Genomic DNA, 25881 nt, shown 5'->3' on the forward strand with positions numbered 1-25881 from the left:
CAGTTCCTTGGTCTTGCTAGTGTTCAGGTGTAAGTGGTTTGAGTCGCACCATTTAACAAAGTCTTTGATTAGTTTCCTATACTCCTCCTCCTGCCCACTCCTGATGCAGCCCACAATAGCAGTGTCGTCAGCAAACTTTTGCACATGGCAGGATTCCAAATCGTATTGGAAGTCTGATGTATATAGGCTGAACAGGACTGGAGAAACTACAGTCCCCTGCGGCGCTCCTGTGCTGCTGACCACAATGTCAGACCTGCAGTTCCCATGCCACCAGGTGTGAATCTATTCCCATCTCTGTCAGCTTGTCCCTAAGGAGCAGAGGTTGGGTGGTGTTGATTCTGTATGTTTAGCCTAATGTTTCACAATAAGTATTATGCTCAGTTGTGTATTTTATTTATTTGTAGTTTTTCTTTTATGGCTGTATACTTTTTGTAAAACCTGCTGAAATTTTCCTCTAGTGACAATAAAATAAAATTGAAACTGAAATGAAATTACACATAGACTTTGTCTGTAGTACTAGAGTGTTGTACCATATTAGCCATTATGGAGGTTTTAAGAAGTTAAGCAAAAGCTAAGCTGCCTCGAAATGTTGCATATTGTAATATTTCTAGTTAGCCAATAAAAGATGTCATTCTGCTTAACTTCTTACCACTTAGACTTTGTGGGATTATTAAGCCAAAGGCCTTTTATGTGTTTAGGCCTCAGATCTCTTTTGAAGTATTCAGACCTATTTGACTTTATATGATTAAACCATTAGAAAAAGCCTCATTCCAGGTCAAATAATACAAAAACACAAACAGAGGACCAATAAAGGAATACGGGAAACTGCAAAGTTAACAAAAACAAAAATCATGACGCAGCGAGATAATCCTAACAAAAAGTGCATTTCAAATTCAGAAAGTACTCTGTTCTAGAAACTTTGACTCTTCCAGGAAATTATTGTTTTTCTTAGTTTCTGCTATTCTTGCATTCCAGGCCTCTAGACTCTCTTATAACAGCTGTTTTTTTCTTTCTACAGTTAATATTTCTAAGGTTTATTGATTCATTGTGTAAACGAATATATGGGACATTACCAAATGTTTTATAGGTTGCAAGTCACTGTGTACTTGTAAAGTTGGTCACAGGCTGTAATTTCCTTCTTTGATTTGTATTTCTTTCTAAACTTGTTTTAGCAAATTTTTATTCTGTCTAGAGTGCAAGAGAAAATAAGAATGACTGGAAGTAAACACGTAGAGTAAAAAATATAGAAACAAAGCAAGGGTCCGAACTAGGTGAATAAAAATCCACCAATTACCAAAGCCAAAAAACACGAGACAAGAACACGGTTAAAAAGGACTGAAAAGTTTAAAATCAGAAAATTCAAACATGAACTGACTAAATTAAAGCACAAGACGGGTTTTGGAATCTAAATAGTTGGATAAGGAAGTGAGCCTAGAATGACCCTTTTACTCTTTTGAGTAATGACTGACAGGCTTACGACCTCTGACGCCACATCTCTTACTGAGCAAACCCTGGCAATTTAGCACATCTGACAAAAAACAAAATGGCATCAGAAAAGGACTCAAATTGAAAATGAAGTTTAGGACAAAGCATTGAATAAAAAAAAAAGATTCCATTTGATTCCTTGATGTCAAAAGCCCCTGTAGTGATATGCAGCTCAATACTAGAGCCAGGAAATAACGTGCAAATAATTTATAAAATGTCCCAGGATGCTGATAGCTTTGATGTCATTTGCATTTATTGGTCACTATTTTACTGGCTTCATTTCAGAGCTTTCCCTATGTCCTTATAAATAAACTTATCTTCTCAAATACCAACATGTTTTTTAATTAAGGACCTGAAAATATAATATTTGAAAACTCTTAAACTGCTCTTTTCACCCAATGATTATGTGTGCAGACCCACCTAAGGGCTGGTATGAGCTAAACTAAAAAGACCTCATCTAACATTGTGCATGGAGGATCAATCTGAGCTGCCATTCTATGTTTGTATTATTAAAAAAATAAAGACTGAAGTTTCTTTCTTTTTTAAATTAAGTATCTGTCTTTAGATCTTGGTTTGCTTCCCCTATTCTTCAGTTAGATTAAATGTTTTACTATATGACAGATGTTCATGTGATCCATTTCAGATGCTTGACTTTCATCTTACCGTATGTGGTGAGTACTTTTAGCTGAAGATGAGTATCTCCAGTGAACTGCCTATGTCCAGCATAGAGTGTCAGCTCTACAAAAGTACCAGATTCAGTTCTACAAATAGCACTTTAGAAAGGTTGTTCCACTTATTAGTACCGCTTCAAAGCCACAGGAGTGAAAAAAGTGACCTCAAAAGCACAAATCAGGACACAAATAATTATATACTTAGCTTCCATTGAAGAATTCTTCTTCTTCTTTCGGCTGCTCCCATTAGGGGTTGCCACAGCAGACCATCTTCTTCCATATCGTCCTGTCTTCTTCATCTTGCTCTGTTACACCCACTGCTTGCATGACCCCTCATACCACATCCATAAACCTTCTCGTAGGTCTAAGAAACCAGTTTACAAATCCAGACACAGACCTTACTGGGAGTCCAGCAATAAAAATCAACAGAGATGATCACAGCAGTTAATATTATAATGAGATTCTTTAGCATATTTGAGCAGCATTCTTAGCAATATTTCCAATACTTTTGGATCAACACAGATGTTTCAGTTGTAATGTAGTTGTTCTACTATATACTGTACTGTATATTGTCACACATGTGCACATGGGAGACAGTTTATAGGCTCAAATAAATATGCTTCTCCACCACACCAGGTGTTGGTACTATCCTCAGACACTTTCTCCTCTTTTCCCTCTGCAGACCATCAGAAGAACTCGCCTCCTAAGATGCCACTTCCAGTTCTGCTCTCCTTGGACCCACCTCCAAAAGACACCATTTCCAGTTCTGGACCCCTTGAAACCGCCTCTTCCTAATCCATTGGCATTTTTGTTTTGTTATTCAGTTCCATTTTGAAATTGTGTCTGTAAAGACGTTTTCCTTTCTTTCTTATTGCCAAGTATATTAGGGTGGAATCCCAAACTCTATATGCACTGATTGGTGCTTTTATTTACCTATAATTAAAGGAAATCGCAAAAATAGAAGATTGCATTAAAACAGTACATGTTAGGAAAATTGAAATCAGTGTTTGTGATCAGCAATCCAAAATCAGTTAGACGCACCCAAAAGTGTTCAAGAAGCAAAATCTTTGTTGTCCAGTGTAATGAAAACAAAATAAGCAATAATGCATAACAAAAATGAAAAGCAATCAATGTTAGCAGAATAATAAACTATACATTATGTTTAAAAGAATAAGATTTCATAAGCAAAAATATTAAATACACACACCACCATAATACAATGAATATTATTGTACTTCATGGCTGCCTATACTGCCCAGGTCTGATTAATTATTTACACTTTTTATGCTCCTCAGAGTTTTGAGAACTAGCTATTGGTATCTTGTAGCAGTAGAGCATACAAAATTAGACATATTGCTCTCAAAGCTTTCTCATTAGTGTTAGCAAACCTAACACCTTTTCACAGTGCATTGCTTGTTTCCTGTTTTATGCACAGATTTGTCCTCTTAATTGAGTTCCCAAAACACATGGCAAGACTTATATAGCAGCGGTAATTGTGATGCAACTCCTACTGTAGACTCGCTACAGAGCATAGTGGTTTTTATTCTGTGTTTGGAGCAGGCTGAATGTTTCAGCTTGTAGCTGCAAAGTGAGTCAGTGAAAGAGCAAGACTGTTGGTCAGTAAACTCCTTTATTCAATTTGTGGATGTGTACAGTGAACAATATGTTCACGTTACCTTATTTTAACCATTTGAATGCCACTCACATTTGCTTTGTGTACTTCAGATGTATATCTTGCTTTAAACTAACCTGAACTAAAAACACAAAATCATCTGTGCTGTTTGTTGGTTACTGCAAAACACCAATTATAAAGTTCATCCCATTTTCTAAGAAGAAGGATTTTCAATTGGCATCTATGGTTTCTTTACAGAAGAAAGAGACAAGTTCAATTCAATTACTATTTTTTTTCCTTATATTTTCTGTGCCACTATCAAATGATACATCAAGTTACTTTTTGGATTTAATCTTTGAAAGGTTAAGCAGGATCATCATTCATGTCTGAAGTGATCAATTTTTTTCCTTTTGTACTTTTCTTTCTGACTGGAAAAAGTTCTACCTGAAGTTGTACATCCACCTGTTTTTTAAAACTGCTTTTTAAAACTATATCGTAGCTAATGATGCAAGCATTTAAGTTTTTTAAATGTATATTCTTACCTTATGGTTAATTTCTGTCTTATACAGTGTTGAAAGATGTTGTTACAGGTTTATAGTTTAGATAAAAAAATAGACCAAAGTTGATCAAATGATCCATAGCCCTAATAAAATAAATAAATAAAATAGTATTTTTTCTTGTTTTATATATTTTATGTTTGAAGGAAAAAGTAAAACCTGTGCCATACTATAATTTTTACAGTGTGTAACTCTTCAAAATGTATCATGGTGCTGTTTTTTGATTAATTTTAGTGTTAGTTGAGAACTTCCAGGGCATGGTGGTAGTGCTGTTGCCGTGTGACAAGAAGAACAGGTGCTTTTTGGATGGAGTCTGTATGTGCTTCCTGTGTGTGTGTGTTTCCTCCAGGTGCTTCAATTTCCCCACACAGTCCAAAGTCATGCATGTTAGGTGGACTGGCAATGTTAAACTGGTCCCAACTTGTGCACGTGTACAGTATGTCTGTTCATCCTGCAGTGGGCTGGTGCCCTATTCAGTTATTCTTCCTGCCTTGTGCCCATTTATGTTGTAATTCTGGGACAGGTTTCAGTTTCCCCATGACCCTGCTTCGAATAAGCAGGATTAGAAAATGAATGTAATTTATTACTAAATTTCCTTGTAGATAGATAGATAGATAGATAGGTAGATAGATAGATAGATAGATAGATAGATAGATAGATAGATAGATAGATAGATAGATAGATAGCATCGTCTCATTTCACAGTAAAATTCTTACCTTGAAAATCTAACCAAAATTCAACAGATTGCTGCTTTCTGGTGCCATGACAAAAAATAGGTTAAATTCATAACTTCCATCCATTCATTATCCAACCCGCTATATCCTAACTACAGGGTCACGGGTCTGTTTAATTTTATTTAATAGTAAAAATTCATTTTAATTAATAGAAAACTCAAATCAATTCTCTTAATGTACTCCTTACCCTTTTTTTGATGCTTCCATCACCTGAAACCATGAGAAAGAAACCCTTCCAGTATATATCCCATATAAAATTGTCTGCTTTCATTACTACAAATAGGTAAGATGTCAAATAAAATTAAGAGCAGTGTCATAAGCAGCAAAGGAAGAAATTAATATCCTTTTTTTAATATTTCTTACCCTTTCAGCTAGCTGAGGATTAATTTAAATGAGTGGTATATTTTGTGAACTGCATGTGAATACCGTGGCCCAGTTTCTGTCTGTGTAGATTTTTTTCAACCTGGGAACTCAGAGTAAGAGGGCATGTTGTGGAAAGAACAGCCAGGTCAGAAAATGTGTTAGGAAGAGAAACTTGGTGAAGGGAGTATCTTGTTGGTACTTAAGAGCTGGGCAATGGGTTAAGTTACCCCAGCATGTAGACAGGAGTTTAACAACGATGAAGTTACGTGCAAAAAGAGACAGGGATTATTAGTTTAATTTTACTTATGCTGCACTTTCTGCTGTCCCTTTCATTCCTCCCTTGTGTACTTTGAATAATAAACAGCCCTTCTGCATACTTTCGGCCTCCTAATTGTTATTCTGGTTGAGCATCCTGGACATTCATTTTACTCTTATTCTAGTTGAAAAATTACTTGCGGGATTTCCATAAACTTATGGGGTACACAGCCATCCACCTCGCTCTTATTATGGGTTCTCCTATTTTCTAAGGTACATAGCTTTCAGTGTTTGCTTACCCACATTAGGCCAGTCTCTGTCTTCCAACAAAGTACACAAAGTCTCCTATTGTTGCTCCATCTACTGCCTTTTCTGCTCCCTAAGAAATTCTAAAAAGATTCACACATACTAATAATATTATTTGAGTGACAGAAATATTTTGAGATTAAGGCTAAAAATAATCAGGCATAGTCTAGATCATGACACTAAACTATTTGATATCTTTGATAATGATCAAAAATATTGACTTAACTAGAGCTGTTTCTAAACAAGTTTAAACCAGACGAGTGCTCAAAAACTATGTTTTCTTGGTAAGAGTTCCTATATTTTGAAGGAAAGTTAACACACTGCTTAATATAACATGACCACCATGATGTCATGGGTCACGTGGAATGTGTGTCATATTCCCAGTAATCAAAGCATTATGGACACACAAGACACATAAAATGACAGTGCCCATGAAAACCAGAAACACAAAATGGTGGCACCCACACAAATAAATGCAAAGTTTCCATAAAATAAATCTTACAAAATGGCATGTACAGCATATAAAAAACATATGTATATGTACTTGGCTCTGCCCAGCCGAGTAATCAATCTTTCATATATTGTACGTTGTGCCTTGGAGTTCTCTGTGGGTTCCAGTGTAAAAGAATTATCTTAGTAGAAGAACCTTTTCCCTCTCAGCATCTACTTGGTATTGTAGATACCCAAAGAATGATGCCAACAACATCAGTGTGGGTAAGGCAAATGGTCAACTAATATTGAAGGAATCAAGCCATTTGTTTAGAGAAATAGAAAAAGGAAAACTGGAAATAGCAACTGGGTTGTTTTCTGGTGTTGTTTTGGAGGTAGCCAAATAAGTCTGCCACTCCACCTTTGAGTCAGAAAAAAACCTTTGTTCAACTTGGCCTAGCAGGTAAGACATTGCTTTATTAACATGTTTTGTTTAATTGCTTACTTAATTCATTCCTTAATTGTGCATTTTGTTCAATAAAATTTACATTTTTGAGAATTTGGAACTTGGAGATGGCCATGCGTTCCAGACTTCAGGCAGACATTGACTGGAAAGGATTTTCAACCAAATATTGAAAATGATCATTATATTTATGATTATGTTAGTTTGTTTAAATATTTTTGAGCTCCCGAAAATAGGGGGACATGTATAAAAATGTCTGTCATTCCTAAACAGCTCATATGATATTTTTGTTAAACCACTTAAATTAAAGCTGAAAGTCTACATAGAGAGAGCGAGTCAGAGGTTGGGAGCATGTGCCGATTACAGCACATTACCGTACTCACCACACAATTAACCACCTGGATTGGGACCCGAGTGCACTTCAACCAAAAATTGATTTATTTTAAATCCATTGTGGTGGTGTACAAAGCCAAAATTATGAAAAATTCAGTCACTGTCCAAATACTTATGGACCTAATAGTAATAAGCATGCTGTGGAAGAAGATGGAAAGGTATTTATCGAGTGACAAAATATGCTTAAAAAAATCTTTTTTTTTTCAGTAAATCGTATCTAAACCTAACCCATGTTATAATTAATGTTCTTTATTTACTGTAAAAGATGGCTTTTCTAAAACAATCTAATTACAGAATAAGCATATAATAACATAAGCACTGCGGTGGGTTGGCACCCTGCCCGGGATTGGTTCCTGCCTTGTGCCCTGTGTTGGCTGGGATTGGCTCCAGCAGACCCCCGTGACCCTGTATTCGGATTCAGCGGGTTAGAAAATGGATGGATGGATAACATAAGCAAAAAGACATGGATGGGCATTTAATCAATGAAAAAAATATACTGAAATACATTACTTTTATTTGAGCAAATCAAATCTCATGTTATAACTCATTTGCCTTTCATTTATTTTGTTAAGTATACTGTAAAACCAAAATTCAATCAGTTACAAGCATAATCAACTTAATTCAAAATCATGGTAACGAGGTCAAGAGGCTATCCAAGTAGCACTGGGAGCAAAGCAAGAAGTCTAGTGAGCCAGTCTTAACAACAACAACATTTATTTATATAGCACATTTTCATACAAACAGTAGCTCAAAGTGCTTTACATAATAAAGAATAGGAAAATAAAAGACACAATAAGAAAAACAAAATAAATCAACATTAATTAACATAGAATAAGAGTAAGGTCCGATGGCCAGGGGGGACAGAAAAAAGAAAAAAACTCCAGACGGCTGGAAAAAAAAAAAAAATTTGCAGGGATTCCAGACCATGAGACCGCCCAGTCCCCTCTGGGCATTCTACCTAACATAAATGAAACAGTCCTCTTTGGATTTAGGGTTCTCACGGAAGGGCTTGATGATGATGGTTACGTAGACTTCTGCCTTTTAATCCGTCCATCATTGCTGGAGCATCATGAAGCTTTGAGTGGGTGGTGGTGGCGCAGGCAAAAAGAAAAAGAAAAAGAAAAAGAGAGTAGGGGTCAGTACGGATTTTAGAGCCACCATGAATAGTTATTATGATGAATTGAACATATCAGGATTAAGTTAAATTGAAGTTATAAAAAGGCCATGTTAAAGTAATGTGTTTTCAGCAGTATTTTAAACTGCTCTACTGTATTAGCCTGGCGAATTCCTATTGGCAGGCTATTACAGATTTTAGGTGCATAGCGGCAGAAGGCCGACTCACCACTTCTTTTAAGTTTTGTTCTTGGAATTCTAAGGAGACACTCATTTGAGGATCTGAGGTTACGATTTGGAATATAAGGTGTTAAGACATTCCGATATATACGATGGGGCGAGATTATTTAGGGCTTTATAAACCATAAGCAGAATTTTAAAGTCAATCCTGAAAGACACTGCACTGGTCTTAAGCACCACATGCAGAAAACTTAGAATGGCCAGTTAACCTAACACACTCATCTTTGTGAATGGAAGTGTAAAACCAGAGAACCTGAAGGAAAACACAGAGACATGTGGAGATTGGGAAAACTCAACCAAAATGAATGACTCATGTATGATTTGACCAGAACACTAGATATTATAGCGCTGCTGCCTCGCAGTTAGGAGACCTGGGTTCGCTTCCCGGGTCCTCCCTGCGCGGAGTTTGCATGTTCTCCCCATGTCTGCGTGGGTTTCCTCCGGGCGCTCCAGTTTCCTCCCACAATCCAAAGACATGCAGGTTAGGTGGATTGGCGATTCTAAATTGGCCCTAGTGTGTGCTTGGTGTGTGGGTGTGTTTGTGTGTGTCCTGCGGTGGGTTGGCACCCTGCCCAGGATTGGTTCCTGCCTTGTGCCCTTTGTTGGCTGGGATTGGCTCCAGCAGACCCCCGTGACCCTGTATTCGGATTCAGCGGGTTAGAAAATGGATGGATGGACTAGATATTATAGGCTGAAGCACTTTGCACTGCACTACTATGCTGTTCCCTTGCACTGTCAAGCCTGATAAACTGGCTGAATTTCCAGGAAGCTGAACTTTACATCAATGCAAGCATAAATCAGATTTGAAGTGAACGGAGAGGAAAAAACCATACTGTCCAGGCTAACTGCTGAAACTTTTAAAATATGTACATAGTTTGGGTTTTCTGACACTTCGTAGAATCCATTGTCTATGATCCAGCTGAAAAAAAAATGTTTGAGGTCTCTTTGATGCATCTAAATGATGGGAAGTATTACTTTTTTTCCAAACACATGAAATTTTTTAATTTATAAATCTTTTCGTACAGCTGCAAACTCACGTAAGTTACACGTGCAATATACAGTAATCACTTCATTATTCTGAATTGCTACACAAGATTTGAGAAAGGTCACCTTTTGCTTGTTTGGATGCCACTTTGAGTCCAAAATGAGGTGTCAAATGTATGCTGACGCCAACAGGCAATTCTGCTTTATATCACTGTTATGTTCCGCAAGTTTAACTTTTATTTTTAATAAAATATAAGATGAAGAAAAATGTACGGACAGCACACTTTTCAGTCCTTTGGTCCAAGGAAGATTATTAAATGTTGATTACAAACACAGAAAAATGTAATAGTGAAATCTGAAATAACGCTAAATAAAACTAAAAGACAACGAAAATACATAGCGACGAATAAAAAGCAATGCTGTACATTGATATGAGAAAAGAGTGGTCGCGTTATTACGGGAAATTGGTTTTCTGTCAAGGTAAACAATCGTCTAACAGCATTCTAAATAACAATTGCGACATAAATGCTTACAGCGTATCAATTGTGCTATATGTATAAAGCCATTTACGACATAAACTTTAAAAACAATCAGAATGCTTTCAATAAGCCCGGAATATAACAGCAGACAGCTAACTAACGCAGCACTTCCTCCCATAAATCACCGCGCGTAACCCTGCCCCCTTCCACAATGCATGATTATAATTGGATGTTCAGTTGACCAATGGGAAAATGCGATAAATGAAACTGACGAAATTTAAAAATTGAGGAGTAAACAGTCACTGGAGTAATTGGATTTTACGTTATACTTTAATGGTTCTACTTTTCGGTAATATTAATACTAACCATCTCCGGTGTTTTCGACAGTAAGTACAACTTTTAAGCATAAACTGTTGTGGACTATTTACTATTTCGGTAGAATAAAAGATCTCATTTTGACGAATGTCTCGCGTTGTTGGTCATGTTGTTTAAGGCGTGTTCAAGAGTGACACAATTCGCGACATGGTTTTAGACGTTCGTCTTCACAGTATTGTGTGTTACATGCTTGACAGACAGAACCGCGGTGTTTCGTTTGTACATCCTTCATTCTAATAGGCGACTTTACTTGGTTATGGCGGGGCCTTTATGTTTTGTGAAATGGGTGTCCCTGCGGTGGAAAATCTGTTGTCCTTGCGAATGTCTATAAATCCGTTGTGGACACAATCTGTTAGCAATCGCGCCAGTCTTCTAAGAACACACTCGGGTTTTTAGACTTTCTCTGCATGGGTCTGACTGGTTTGTTTTGCCCTTAGTTATGCACAAATAACCGATTCTATTTTAGCAAAACACAGTTATCCAGATGCATGAAAAAAATGGGTGGCTGTGGTTTTGGGGTATGCCATTGTATCAGATCTACCTTTTGGTACTGATATTAAACTTTAACCCAAAAGCCCCTTATTTGTATCAACACTAAGTGCGTTGACGGTTTCTCTTAAAAGTATAACATAAACCTTCAACGCATGGTATGGATGTGCAATTATTTATTTGCCAATCGAACATTGACATTTTCAAGGATCAAGTGCAAGACTTTCTTTTGAGCTAAAGCGTAATGTTTTTTTTTTAACTTGTAACCTTTCGATCAATCAGTAAGTGTTGTATATTATTTAATACGTTTGTCTTATTTTTTTTTTCTTTAGAAATGGATGAAGAACTCGCAAATCGGCAGCAATTATTTGCATTAGTGTCAAAAAAACTTAATGATTTTAAGTCGACTTTCTTGAGTGAAGAGAATGCGAGCGCTGAACTGAATCTTACTAAATGCCCATCATCACTTGGTAAGCTACTTGATACTATTTTTACTCTCTTCTGTTTATCTTAGAAGTGAAAAGTAGTCTGTCTTATTGCTTTATACAATAACAATTATCTTTATATACGAGTACATTTTATAGTGGGATTATATTGGTATTCCATCTCGCATGTATTTGCCTGTATGGGGCTAGTGTACTTTTATTTGTTTTGAAGAGGTACACAAGGAGGTGATACAGCTTCTTAAACGGTCACGTACAAAGTTATTGGGGTGAATTTAACCCATGGCTCCATTTTTAAAGTGACCAGAGCCATCATGCTTCATGCTTCAATCCGTGGAAGAAAATTACTTGAAAATCGCGCTTATTCCCTGAACCTGCTCAATCCAATTTTAGCGTGGCTGGAAAATGATTATGTCTCAGCAGCTTCTTTTGCAAAGCACAGTGGTCCCAAAACTATCGAAATTTTTAACATTTAAAAGTTAAATTTTATTTTTGGAGTAGGCTGCATTTTCATTTCTTTAAAGCTGTGCATCCATTGGTGGAGTCATCTCATCAAAAAGTAACAAGTTCTTTTTTTATTTTATTTTTTTTTTAATATGTACAAAATGGATAAGTAAATGGCCTACCTTATCTTAACTCCCCAAATTGTCCTGGTTAATGTCTCCAAAATATTGTGGCTTGTTTTGCACCCGGCATGCAGTCCTCAGACTAAAGTGTGTTGCACTACTTTCAGTTTTTACAATTTCCAATGAACTGAAAGCTACAAAGTGATCGTTACTTATAAATTTTAGATTATATGTCACTGTGTACCACTGTACAATTATGGCTGTGTAGTTTTGATTACTTTCTTACTCTGTTTGGTTATACACATTTTGAAGCCTTCCTTTATAGACACCATGTTTTCACTTCTTGGCTTATTCTGATTCTTATATTTTTCTTGAATTTTGTGTTTTAATTAAAATTCTGTTACTGTATATGGGTTTGGTGGTTGTTTTATAGGAATATATCTTTTTTTTTTTTTTTTATAAATACCTTTCTCTTAAGTACTTCAAGGTTTTGTAGTTGCTTAACAAATGTTTGATAGATGCCCGTTTATGTTTTCGCTCAAAACATTTAAACCGCTTTAATCTATAACTATGGTACATATAGTCTTTTGGAAGGGTGGAATGTTGGTTATAACCATAACCAATTATTTGATAGGTTTGTATTGGGCAAGTGGTTACTTTTGCTTTGTAGAATATGATTTATTTTAGTTTGGAATGACTTTTAATCACTGCTGTAAGTGAATTGTCAATGGTGTTATGGCTTAAATGGCAGTTTTGGCATCAATACAGTGGAACCCCGGGTCACGACTGTAATTTGTTCCAAAACTCTGGCCGCAACCCGATTTGGTCGTCACCCGAACTAATTTCCCCCATAGGATTGTATGTAAATGCAATTACTCCATTCCGGACCGTACAAGCTGTATGTAAATATATATATTTTTTTAAAGATTTATTAAGCACAAAAATAGTTAATTATACCATAGAATGCACAGTGTAATAGTAAACTAAATGTAAAAACATTGAATAACACTGAGAAAACCTTGAACAACAGCGAAAACTAACATTGCAAGAGTTCACGCTATAGCCTTATAAACTGCTCGCTGTAAACGCATGTTGTTTTTTTTTAAAATAAGTTTTAAGCACAGGGAAAAAAATGAAAATTTTGAAAAATCCTTAATTTATACATAAACAACCAAGAAAACTAACCTTGCAGCAAATCCCCACGAATCTTCCTGGCTTTCTCGCATAACATCGCCTCGCTTATGCTATCCCCTGCAAGTTGCTTCTCGTTCAACCACACTAGCAACAGTTTTCCATCTCTTCCAGCACTTGAGGCCTCTGCTTGGTTAACACTGTAACTCCTTTTGCAACATCAGCTGCTTTAATGGCCTCTTTCTGCTTTAGAATAGTAGATTTTGTTGTCTTGTACTCGGCAGAAAGATCAGTAACACGAACACCGTGCTCCTACTTTTCAGTAGTTTCTTTCTTTAATTCGATTTCAATTTTCTTTGAACCTTTCTTCTCACCAACACTACCACTCTTCACTTGCTTACAGGCCATGGTTAATTGCAAAATGAATGCAAAAGCACACGAAATAGAGCACAAAGAGTTCACAGCGAATGCACGCACGTCTGACCGAGAACAATGTACAGGGAGAGACTGAACACATGCGATAATCATCAGCGAGTACGAACCGGAAGGAAAACTGGCTTGTTTGTCACCCGAGTGTGTGGTCGTGAACAGATGCAAAAGTTTGGCGAACTTTTTGATTGTAACCCGATTTGTACGTGTTCAGAGATGTTGTGACCTGAGGTTCCACTGTACTTGGCTAGAGGCATTTTTTCATTTGCTGATTATTTGACTAAGAATTCAGTCTTTCCAAAGATTTATCAGATAACCTGCACATGGGCTTTGGGGTAATTTTTAGTCTAAACATTTCCAGGAGCTATGAGGAGATCGGAGACCCAAGTGTGTTTGTGTCTTCAGTGGCATTTCTCGCCTTTTGACCCCAAGCAGTCCCAGATGCTATAAGGAATAACTCTGAAAATCTCTACAACCAAGTTCAGCTAGTATATTCCTTTCATTTTTATGAATCTGAGGCACTGATATTTCGAGTTTTTGCTCTTGTTTTCCTACTTTCCTGCTAGGACACAGTGCGTTTGTGGATGTGCTGCTCTAAGCATAAGCGTAACAACAAGCTGAAGAATGTTATAAAGAACACAAAACGGCCAGAATCAATTACCCATTATATAGATTTACTAAGAAAATGGTATAAGAACTGGCACTTCTCATTTTGTTGATTTTACTTTTCGTTATTTTATTTAAGAATCTCAGTGTATATACAGTGCTGTTCAGTGGTCCTGTAGTTGAATGATGTGAACAGCAGAATAGCAAATTCTCAGTGCAACTCTGTTAAAATTCTCCTGAAATAGGGAGCATGCACTGAAACAGCTGTACATACCACACGACAAACCACCTTAGGATCTCAAATTAGGACCAAAGTGCATTCGTGCAGCGGATGACACCTCCGCACCACAATAGTTTGAATACAATGGAACAGTGTGAGGGTTTTTTTTTTGGGGGTAACAGTGGCTGGAGTACCAATCTTGCCACCAACCTCCGAGTTTTCCCTGCAAGATGGAGGACTTGCTTGAAGGGCTGGATGCAAGTTCACGTCATAATCAGGACATTGCAATTGCAAATTAAGGGCCTTACAGAATGGAATCACCTCTGGCATTTATGGGATTCGCAGCAGCATTCATGTTTCAAGCAGAAGTTTAGCATTTACTGAAGTTGAAGAAATCATATTGCTAATTTAAGATATTTTTTATTTGGGGCTAGCAGTATGCACGAACCGTGTTTAAATTTCATTTGTGATGAGTGGGTGTGTACCCTCCAGCCGCCTCCAACATAACTAAAGGGTAATTGTAACATTGGGTTTGTAAAGAGTGATACGAACATCATGGACTACCTGATTTAATGTGCCATGTGTACATGTATCCACTAAATTTATTCAATCACTTTTTCTGTCCAATAACAGAAACATACATGCTACTTAAAATCAATACTAAAAATAGTAATTCAAACCGTACTATATAATTGCTACATGAGATAGTGAATGCTTAAATAATTCCAGATATTTCCATGTACAAAAACTATAAGTTCAGTTTATTGTTGTGTACATAGTACAATTAAATTTTACTTGCGTGTCGGCTCTGAACAGCTGAGAAAAATACAATACGAAATAAATAAAAGCATAAATAACATGCACATGTACTTTGTCTACATAAACAAACTTTTGATGCTTCAGTTTTTGACATCTTCACTGCTTGTGAATAGAAACTGTCCTTGAATTTACTGACTAGTGCTATTGGCCCTGTACCATTTGCCAGAAGGGAGAATTGAGAAAAGTGAATATGTAGGATGGGCAAAGTCTTAACTCCTCCTGTTTGCGTTCCTAATGCTGCGAGTGTTGTACATATATATCGTAAATAGCAGCTGGCTCTAGTAATATTCTGTGCTTCCTTCCCCATCCACTACAGTGTTTTACTTTTGTTGAGCCCAGCAGTTGCCATATTAGAATAAGATGTAGCCGGTGAGAGTGGACTCCACTGTGCACCTGTAGAAATGAATGAGAATAGATGGAAAAATGTGAGCGGTCCTACAATGTCTGAGGAAATAACTGAAATCTCTCATTTATACAAGGACATCTTTTGTTTTTTATAAATTTGCAAACTTTTCTGAAAACATGTTTTTACCTTTTTCATTATGGGTTATTAAGAGAAGATTGATGGACAAAAATGGCAACTTTGTGTTTAAAATTTTTCAACACAAAATGTGCAGGTAGTGAAAAGGTGTGAATACTTTCTGAATCCACTGTACATTCAGGTTAATCTCTCTATATCTCTTTTATGTATCAATGAAGTAACTAAGAAACATATTCAACATGTTTCACATAAGTCAGTTGTAGTCCATGTTTCAGACTTTGCTAAAGTCGAAGATTCAATGCAGCCAACAGTCATTCGTTAGCATAATTTTTCTTTACAATGACCACACCACATATATTTTATTAATGAAATTTATTTATTTAAAGCCCTGTACTTTAGCCAGTGATCCATAATAAAGCCTCAGCTTTATTGGAGAGATAAAGAAAACGGCATTTGCAATAAGCGAGCAGGAAGGAACAGCCTGATGTAATAGTTATTGCAGTAGTATATAGCTTGCCATACACAACAGTGTACATCTTACTGAAAGAATAACTAATGCAGAACAGTGACAGGAGTGAGATTTGGAACCTGTGCATAAACAATAGTGAAGTAGGCATGCATTCTGTTTCCCTGTTGTTCATTTATAAAGTTCTCACTTGTTCTTGTGTACTGTCGACTATTTCTGAAGTTGATGGAACAGTACAGTAGTTACCTTCCTCATGGACCAAAGTTCATTCTGTAGCATGGATGTTAAGCAAAATAGTTTGTTATAAATACATGTCTACTTAAATGTGTAAAAGGACTAACATATTTGGGCAATTTTAAAAGTCACTTTGCTCTGATACAATGGCTCATTTTGTGAACCAAGGTGGTTAGAGGACCACACTTTGAAAACCATTGATAGAAGTTGCCACACTGGTTTGCTAATCAGAATTTAGCTATCGTTAGCCACCCCACTATCTACCCAAGTTAACTCCTTCATAAGCTGTATTTTGGAAGATTAACCATCACCAACCACGTGCAGACTTTTGATGCTTGGTCAGTTGGTGATCATTGCAAACCTTGCTTCAAATATATTGCATTTTATGAGCATGCATTTCTATTTGAAGCCTATCTTAATTTTCATTTTTCAATGGTTAGCAATTTGACTTAGTTATGGGTGTTGTGGTGCTTGTGTTCTTGTTTTACAGTATTTGGTTGGTTGTACAAAGAAGCAGTCTATTAAGGGTCAAGAGCATTTATGCAGTCAATATGTGAATTTGGGGTGTGGGAAGTGAGAAATAGCATAACATTAGATGGATTGGGAGTGTCAAACAAAACCAAATATTATAAAGCTGACTGTCTTACCTATTAAAACGACCTGTAGCATTGTTAATTATTTAGGAGCCTTTTTCTCTGTGTCCTGTTGTTTATGAAGGGATGTTTTGGGGAAATTAATAAAAAGAGTAATACATTAATTACATAGTCATTTTGCACATAAGGAAGTTTTTGTCTTTATAGTTATGTATTTACTACTACTACTACTTGATTCTGGGGTTGTTTGGAGAGTTTGCCATTATATTCATGGCATCCTATTATGGATGATTTATTTTCATTATACATTTTTACAATCTAATATATTAAATTAAAGTCTTTAAATTACATATAATTCTTCACATACCCTTTTAACAGGTAAGATCATTACTGTGGAACTTTAGTATTTTTTGTAAAACATTTGGTTTTTTTAGGAACCGCATGTGCTCTTAAATGGTGTGCATGTAAGGCTCTATGCCAGATCTGCATGTGTTGGTTTTATTAGGGTTGGTAGGCAGAGTGGTGGCTCGGAGGCTAGGGATCTGCACTGGCAATCGTAAGGTTGCCGGTTCAAATCCCGTAATGCCAAAAGGGACTCTGCTCTGTTGGGCCCTTAACCTCCAATTGCTGAGTGCTTTGAGTAGTGAGAAAAGCGCTATATAAATGCAAAGAATTATTATTATTATTATTGTTGGTGATAACAAAATATCATTTGATGTTTATGCTATGTTCAGATGGTTTGTTAGGTAAGTGGTCTCTCCCTTCTTCCTTATTTGTCGTTGGTCTATGGCCCTCCTTCATTGGCTTTGGCTTACTTTTCATCTGTTTTCATCTTCCTTTCTCTCTACACCCTTTGGTTCATTTATTTTAAATCTGACACCTTAATTAATGTTACGGTATTCTGTAGTTTAATAAAATACTTGTAAATTTGTTTTTTCATTCTTAAAAGTTAAATCATTAATTTGCAGAGTTAACCCTATCTCTTAAACTTTTTTTATTTTTAAACTGGTGGTGTAAAACCCTTAGCGAACAATCTGAATTCTCTCATCCTTTGGAATTTATGGATGGCAGTGATAAATTTATTTAATTCAGAAGCAAATACATGTGATAAACATGAAAACCAAGATTTGACAATAACAATGAGAAATTTTAATGAAGTATAATCGGGGGCATTGTAGGGAATAAGAAATGTGAATATCTTATCTGATCTTTAGCATCATATGTCGTTAAGAATTATTTTTATTCAGTTATGTTGTGTTGTAGAGGAATGTGTGAGCCGAAAACACCTTAGCATCTTTAGCTTAAACTTCTTATCATTCTAGTGGAAAAATGTAGAATAAACTGTGTGGATTTTCAACTAACTTCCCCAAAGAAGAGCATGTTAGGATATTTGGGTTCTCTAAGCTGTTTGGGAAGGGCTATGCAATGAATAAACTGGAGCCCCATTCACACGGTGCCTTGTTCCTAATGGTATTGGTATAGGCCCTGAATAGGATGTGTCCTGTTAATATAGTTGTTTTTATAAAATATCACTTTTGACAACTTATTCTGTCTTTGATTTCACATGTACTTGTAAGAGTTTGATTTATGGGAAAATATTAAAATATTATACAGTGGTATGTTGGCTTTTTTTGTGAAGAATTAACATGTGCACAATAAAAATGACCAGAAAGATTAATCAGCTTTGTCTTTTATAAATATTTTTCTTTTTTCCTTGTAGACAATACAGAAAATGTTAAACAGATGATGTTATCCGGCTCTCCTGAAGAATGTTTTCAATTTTTGATGAAAATTGAAACGGATGGAAACCCTAATAAAGATCCTAAGTTTCATAAAAAGCTGATTGACCTGTACAGCAAGTTGTCTGCATCACTGCCTCCTGAAAAGCACAGCAAAAATGAAAGCTATGCTCGCATTTTAATAAGATTTGCAGAACTTAAAGCGTAAGTACAAAGATCTTTTCTAAAATGGCTTTTCATCAAGTAAGTTGACCTCAGAATTTCAAAGAAGAATCTCCATTGTTAACTCCATCAAATACATTAAAAATTTCATTAGGATATTTAAAAATATATTTTTTCCCCAACTTAAGATGCTACAATTGTTCATGTTAAAGGAAGGATGGATTCACTTTTTTTTACTGTTGACAATTTAAAACAAAAAAAATGTGTAGAAAGCATAAAACCAAAAGTTTTAAACTGAAAATCTAGAACTGACCCACTCTTACACTGGTCTGTTAACAAAGTATCAAGAAACTGTTTATAGAAACAAAGTTGACTCCGTCCTTGACACTGACACTCTGAGGATTGCAATTTTCTAAAACTGCAATCTTTTTATATAATACTCTATCGTGGCTGTTCGTTTGTCTGTCCGGGATTTTAAATCGCCTGTAGCTCACAAACCGTATCACCTATTGACTTGAAATTTGGTACATATATACTACATGATGTGTACTATCCGCTTTCGGGGTGATGATTTTTATTACTATTATTATTATTATTATTATTATTATTTTTATTTTCACTTTATTTTATTGTAGAATCAACTATCGGCAGGGCAGCCGTGCGGCGCATGCGTATGGGCGCCGTTCTCATTCCCTACCGCCTTCGCTAATCTTTCTTGAGACAGATTGAAGACTTAAGTGCTAGGTTAAGTGAAAAGTTAAAGAAAATGTACTAAGTAATTTCAACACAAAAACTTAACTGAATCAGTTTTAATGCGAAAAGATGCCAACGAAAGAAGAGAAGCAGCGGGCCGCTATGTTGGAGAATAGAAGAGCTGATACGGAAGCAGCAAGCGCATCAACCTCTGAGCAAACGAATGCTAAACAGAGATAGAGTATGAAAACTAGGAATGCTCAAGTCAATTGTAGGCTGTTACTGGTTCATAATATTAGAAGAATAGAAGTTTTATTTATAAAAAAAAAAAAAAGATATGGCTCTTTCTTTACCTGTTAAGTTTTTGGTGGCCAGGCACGTGTTTAGGCTTTTCTTATTGTATTATTAAGTTGAATACAAGAAATGTATATTGAAATCCCATCCAATTCAAGGCATGCAGTGGTGGTAGGGTTTAATACTTTGAAAATATTGTAATTCAAGACCAATGTCATTTCATAATGTATTCTGTATCCTTTGCCTGTCAGATTAATTTGTTTTGCCCTTTTTGGAAAATCAATGGAAGGGTTTGTTTGTTTGTTTATTTATTCTTTCCATGAAAAGCTTTTTAAAGGCAGCTTCTTAAGTGTGAATATATACAGTCGGTTGAAAGCAGTATTTATTTAATTAGCTATAATCTCCCTTATTATTTGTGACTTTGTTAGTTGCCTAATGGTTAATAAAAAGAAAGAATGTAAAATTCTTGAGTGAGTGAAAATTAAGGAAAAAAATTTTGAAAAATTAAGACTCTTCTGCACTAAAACCCATGGAAGCATTTTAGATCTTCCTAAATTCCAAGCAATGTAAAAGAGAGCCATATTTTTAATTTCTGAAACTACAGACTAAATGTATACAACTTTGTAATTGTTTAGACAATTGAATAATGGTATCATTGAAAGTTGTGCAGTGTTTGGTTTGTGTATTAACATATTTTTATGGTTTATGTAGCATTCAAGACCCAGATGAAGCACGAGATGATTACAAGTTGGCTTCACTAAACAGCAAAATTTTTGCCTTTGTTCACATTTGTTACGCACAGTTTGAATTATCACAAGGTATGAAATTCAGTTTCCATAATGTGCCCCTATATATAGCTCTTTGTTCTTAAGTGTATGGCAGTTATTTGAAAGCGCATTCTTGCCTAACCCTGTTTTAGTATAAATTGGCTGAAAATTTTACCATCACCTCATTATGCATAAGTGGAGTGAAACTTCTTCTGTTAGTGCTTGTCATAAAGACTTCTTCATTTTGTATCTGCCCATGGGCTGACGAAATCTTTATTTTTCTCATGTAAAAAGCCTTTAGGTATAAAAATTTGGTAGTTTAAATTATTTTTGTATTGCCCTTTATTTTTCAATGATCAATAACTTTTCCATGGTATGCTAGGAAAACATCACTTCTCGTGACTTCTCAGTTATTTTCATAGCATAGTTTTTAACCACTTTATCTGAAACTAATTTTATTTGTCCATGTGTAAACGTGGACTTAAAATGTCTTTAAAGATTCCATGTAGCTGCATAAATATACTGTAAATCATTACTTTTAATCTGCAGCTTGCTGATTTATCTAATATGTGCCAGTGTATTACACTTCCAGTCGAATGCATTTCTCTTGCACCAAATAAGGTACCTAGACTAGTGTTATACTTTGTGTACATGTGAGGTATTTAAATGAGCATTGTCACCCCTTGAAAAAGGCTCCAAAAACAGCAATTTTTACACCCATTGAAAATGTAATGATTACATCTTGCCTGAAGAAGGGGCCCAAGTTGCCTCGAAAGGTTGCATATTGTAGTCTTTTTAGTTAGCCAATTAAAGGTGTCATTTTGCTTGTCAACCTACTACTGTGGTTTAGCAGGATTAAATGTTTGATGATTTTGCATGATCCTAGATCTGTCGATTCTTCAACACTCTTAAAACTATTTTTGGATGTATCCCAGCAACAAACTGTAAACCTCACTATGTAAACAAGTTTCAGTTCACACTCTTAACCAGTTTTTGTGCGTGGAAATCCATTCAGCCATGGCCTTCCCATTTATAGATTAACGACTGATTCCAATCGTTGCGCAGATAATAAAGATATATAATGGAGAATTTCAAGTAGAAAAAATTTTGCACAGTTGTCAAAAAAAAAAAAAAGGCTAAAAGATTTTAAGAGAGATGGCTTCAGCCAAGAGGGATTTTTATACATCAGTAATTTATTATTTCCTTATATTAGGAGCCAGATTTAGAAGTTGTGCTGTCACGACCACCCAGACAGTATGTAGAGGTTTTTCACAAGCAGCACTTGGCAGGCGATGCGGAAAATTTGTCAAACAGTGCTATTTGTCGGTCAATTCATAAAGTGTACTTGGCCCTGAAACACTTATAAAACTAAGAGTTTTTATTGTTTTTCCTGGATACCTGCGTGTGCAGACAATTGAAGTGTCTTTTTATGCCATTGCAGGTAATGTATAGGCAAAAGCCTATGTTTCTATAAAGAACTTTAAAACCAGACTAATATTCTTATTTCCCAGGATTCCCTAATGATTGGAGCATTGGACTGTACTCTGATCCTAATCCAAATCAAGTCCCCATCAGGTGCAAATAAAGGGGATTACAAAAATAGAAAAGGTTTCTACAGTATTAATGTACAGGTAGTGTAAGCTATAACATTACAGCTGAAAATAGCCAATAGGCCTATTGACATAGTAAATAAATGTGTCTAACATACATGCTATGAATACATTCTCAGATAATCTGTGCTATATCTTGCATCATTTCATTTGGAGGCTAAATGGCCTGGTTCAGTTCATGATGCTAGAATTTTTAGGGAGTCACACTTCTATTAGACACTTGAACAAAGTAATACCCATACATATTTAGAAATCATGGAGAAGCATTTTTTTCACTCACAATTGTTACATTTTACTCAGGCCATCATGATGGGATCCCGGTTGGAGAATGGCTACACCTGCAGACAATTTTTAATGATCCCGACCCTGGTCCACAAACCCGATATAATTCAGCTCTGTTTAAGAAAAGGGCACAAATTGAAATGACATTTGGCCACATAAAGGAGAGATTTCAGTGTCTAAATAGGCTGAAGGTTGTACCCAATTGTGCATGTGACATAATTGTTGCATGCTCTATCTTAGACACACAACACAACATAGCCACCCTCAGAAAAGAAAGGGCCTCTGAGGTGGTGCTGCAGCCTGATAATGACCTTGAGCTACTGCACCTTGACCAACCCAGTGGCAGATCTACCACGGACAGAATCATGGCTCAGTATTTTCAATAATGACAACACAATTGTTCAACGCAAGTGTTATATTAGCCAAGACTTTTTACTTCCTTTCAGACTGTAAGGGGGTTGAGAATTATTAATAAGTACACACAACAAATGTAACTATCGGCAATATACTGATAACCCAATTGTGCTTCACTCACTCAGAATATGGAACCAATGTAGAAAGCATTTTAAGATAGAGAAGCTTTTATCTATGGTGCCTCTGCAAGAGAACCACCTCTTTCAACCTTCACAAACATATGCAGTTTTTAATATTTGGAAAATATTTGGGATTAACTTGCTTAGAGATCTTTATATAGACAACATATTTGCATCCTATGAACAATTACATTCCAAATTTAACTCTCCAGCTACACATTTCTTTCACTATCACTTTTGGCACGCAGACTTATTTTGCTAAACTGGAAGAATCCTAACCTTCAGGAAACCGATGTATTATACTATTTGAAATGGGAAAAAATCAAATATTCAGTTAGATGATCAGTACAGAATTTTTTCAAAACATGGCAGGATCTAATCAGTAATATTTTAGAGTAAGCTCTTAAAGCTCTGAGGAAGTAATTATTTCCGCATTTCTTTTTCTTCTCCATTCATCTCTATTGGGCTATCAAACTCATCAATTTAGGTATGTTTACAAGCCTTAAGTTTTACCCCGTTGGCCATGCTCGCTCTCTCTCTCTCTCTCTCTCTCAGGGGTGGGGTTTGACTTGTTCTCAGTCGTATTTTTTGTAAAAATTGATTGATTTGTGTGGAATGGTTACAATAAAATTAATAAAAAGAAAATAAAAAAGAACACAAATTGTGAGAGAGAGAGAGATTAATTCTTTACCATTTGTTTCTGAAATAGTTGTATCTGCAACTTGATTTTGGTTTTCCTAAGTTCATCTAGCACCGTGTCTTGCTGTATTTTTCTCATTTTTAATTTTCTGCATGGCATATTCTCTCAAAGATATTCTCTTCACAAAGCACACACATTTTTCTGCATATAAAAATCAAATACAAATGCCTTAGGATTTTTGTCTGCATGGTGCCTCTTGCCTTAACAATAAAATGTACTAACCCTTTTGCTAAACCAAATGTTCACAAAATACAGCAAATGGTTCAAGAAGCTTCATTAGAATATTACAACTAACCTCCTTATCTTACCTTTTTCTCTGTGGGCTATATACCAGAAGGGGCATGTGTGCTGGCAGTGGGCTCCTGTGCAACAGTTATTATTGTCAGTACAGGAATGCTTAGAGTGAAGTTTATACAATATTAAATATTAAGTGTTTACATACTTATCTCTTCTCCTGATGAGTAGTCAGACACTGTGTCCTCATCCAACACATCACATGGGTCAACCTTTAGTATTTATGGACAGGTGGAAGTGTTATGACATTCCCTGCAACTGACCTATCAGAAAATCAATATATGGAAATTGATCAACAAGGCATCTGAAAACACACCTATGGCACACACACAGCACAAATATATGCAATGCTGGTCCTTTACTTGCAATGAAATGACCACTGCAGCATCCTTCCAGTGGTTCCGAGGAGGAGTTTTCCAGTAGAAATCCCCACAGAAACATTGTGACGGGCATTCTATTGGGGAACTAGCTCTTTAGCAGGGTGAGGTGTGGGCCAGGTATACCTCCAGCAGTTGTGTTAGGTTTTTTTTTTTTTTTTTTTTTTTTGGTGGTCCTTCTTTTTATTAGCTGTTAAAGGAATATAATATGTTGTAATAATAATAAAATATCAATAAAGAAAATGTTCTTGAAACTGTTTGTTTATGCTGAAATATGTAAGACTTACCAGTCTGAAGTACTTTAATCTGTTCCCAGGTCCTGACTGTGCTAATAATGATGTAACACTGCAAATTGAATGTTATATATAGATAATAAAAAGAGATATACGCATTTAATTTTTCCATAGCTTTTTGCCAACCCTCTTTTTGAGTTTTGTCTGCTTTTGCAGTGTTTCCTTTTGTACATACTGTGTTAATTCCTAGAATTCACCATACCACTCTAGTAAAACGTCTTACTGAGCCTGGAAGAAAAAAAATTGCACTGTTTCTTTTGACCTCTCTATCTACTAATAAGCGACTTGCTGATCATATTAGATGATTGTATCCAGCTCGGCTAATCTAATCCTCAAGTGCGTTTTTGGAGAACCAACATAATTGGATGAGTTAAATTGCCATTAGCTGGCCCAAAATGAGGATTCTGATCTTGGATGATGTCAGCAATGTACGAAGAATACCCCTCAGATGCTGAGAACAGCTGCTGTCTTTGGACTGATGTTCAGGCATGCTGTGATAGACTCATGGCATTATTATATTTTAAATGGATTATATGTTAAATGATCCTGCATTTTTGGTAATATTGCTTTCGGATGCAATGTGAAATACTTTCTCACTGGTTACAAAAAACTGCAGTATGCTGCAATGGCTAGGCAGTCTTTGAGTTAAACAAAGGTAAATCGTGCATGATCGACTTCAGTTGTATTTCATAGAAACACATTGGTTTCTAATAACACAAAACGTATGTCAGAACTGCATGCATGTTTTATACAGACATAGCATAATTAGTTCAGTTTTCTTTTTGTGTTTATGTAACAGTTCTGTTTAATTTGTAGGTAATAGAAAGAAATGTGCAGCAATACTGGAAAAGGCAAAAAAAATAAATGCAGCTCCTATCGAAATGGTGCACTTGGCAATCTACAATTTAAAATATGGGAAAACGCAGCTAATAGTTTCACCTTCAAATAAAGAAAATAAATCGGGTAAGTAAATCCTGCTATAAATGTGCAAGAAATTTGTTCAGTTAAAATCATCTGGTAGTATAAAATATAAGAAAAAAAAAAAAGAAATTGGACCCTATTAAGCTTATTTTATTTAGAACATTTATGTGTCTTAATTGCTTGCAGCAGATTTTATAGAACATGTTGGTTAAGGGAACAGAGGGAATGTGTAGGTGATGGCTAGGTATTCTGTCAAGGAGAGGAGTGAAGGTAAGATGAT

At 35.9% G+C, this 25881-nt stretch overlaps 1 protein-coding gene across 1 annotated transcript in view; it reads left to right on the forward strand.

The window, feature by feature from the left end:
* Positions 1 to 10323: 10323 nt before the first annotated feature.
* ttk (ttk protein kinase) overlaps positions 10324 to 25881 on the forward strand; it is a 72295-nt gene continuing 56737 nt past the window's right edge. The window contains 5 exon segments of the mRNA XM_039749756.1: positions 10324 to 10470; positions 11281 to 11418; positions 18657 to 18879; positions 20536 to 20642; positions 25497 to 25643. Of these exon segments, the coding sequence (XP_039605690.1) occupies positions 11283 to 11418; positions 18657 to 18879; positions 20536 to 20642; positions 25497 to 25643 (613 nt within the window). The 5' untranslated portion in view covers positions 10324 to 10470; positions 11281 to 11282.

The sequence above is a fragment of the Polypterus senegalus genome, chromosome 3, assembly GCF_016835505.1.
Source record: "Polypterus senegalus isolate Bchr_013 chromosome 3, ASM1683550v1, whole genome shotgun sequence".
Taxonomy (NCBI): domain Eukaryota; kingdom Metazoa; phylum Chordata; class Cladistia; order Polypteriformes; family Polypteridae; genus Polypterus; species Polypterus senegalus.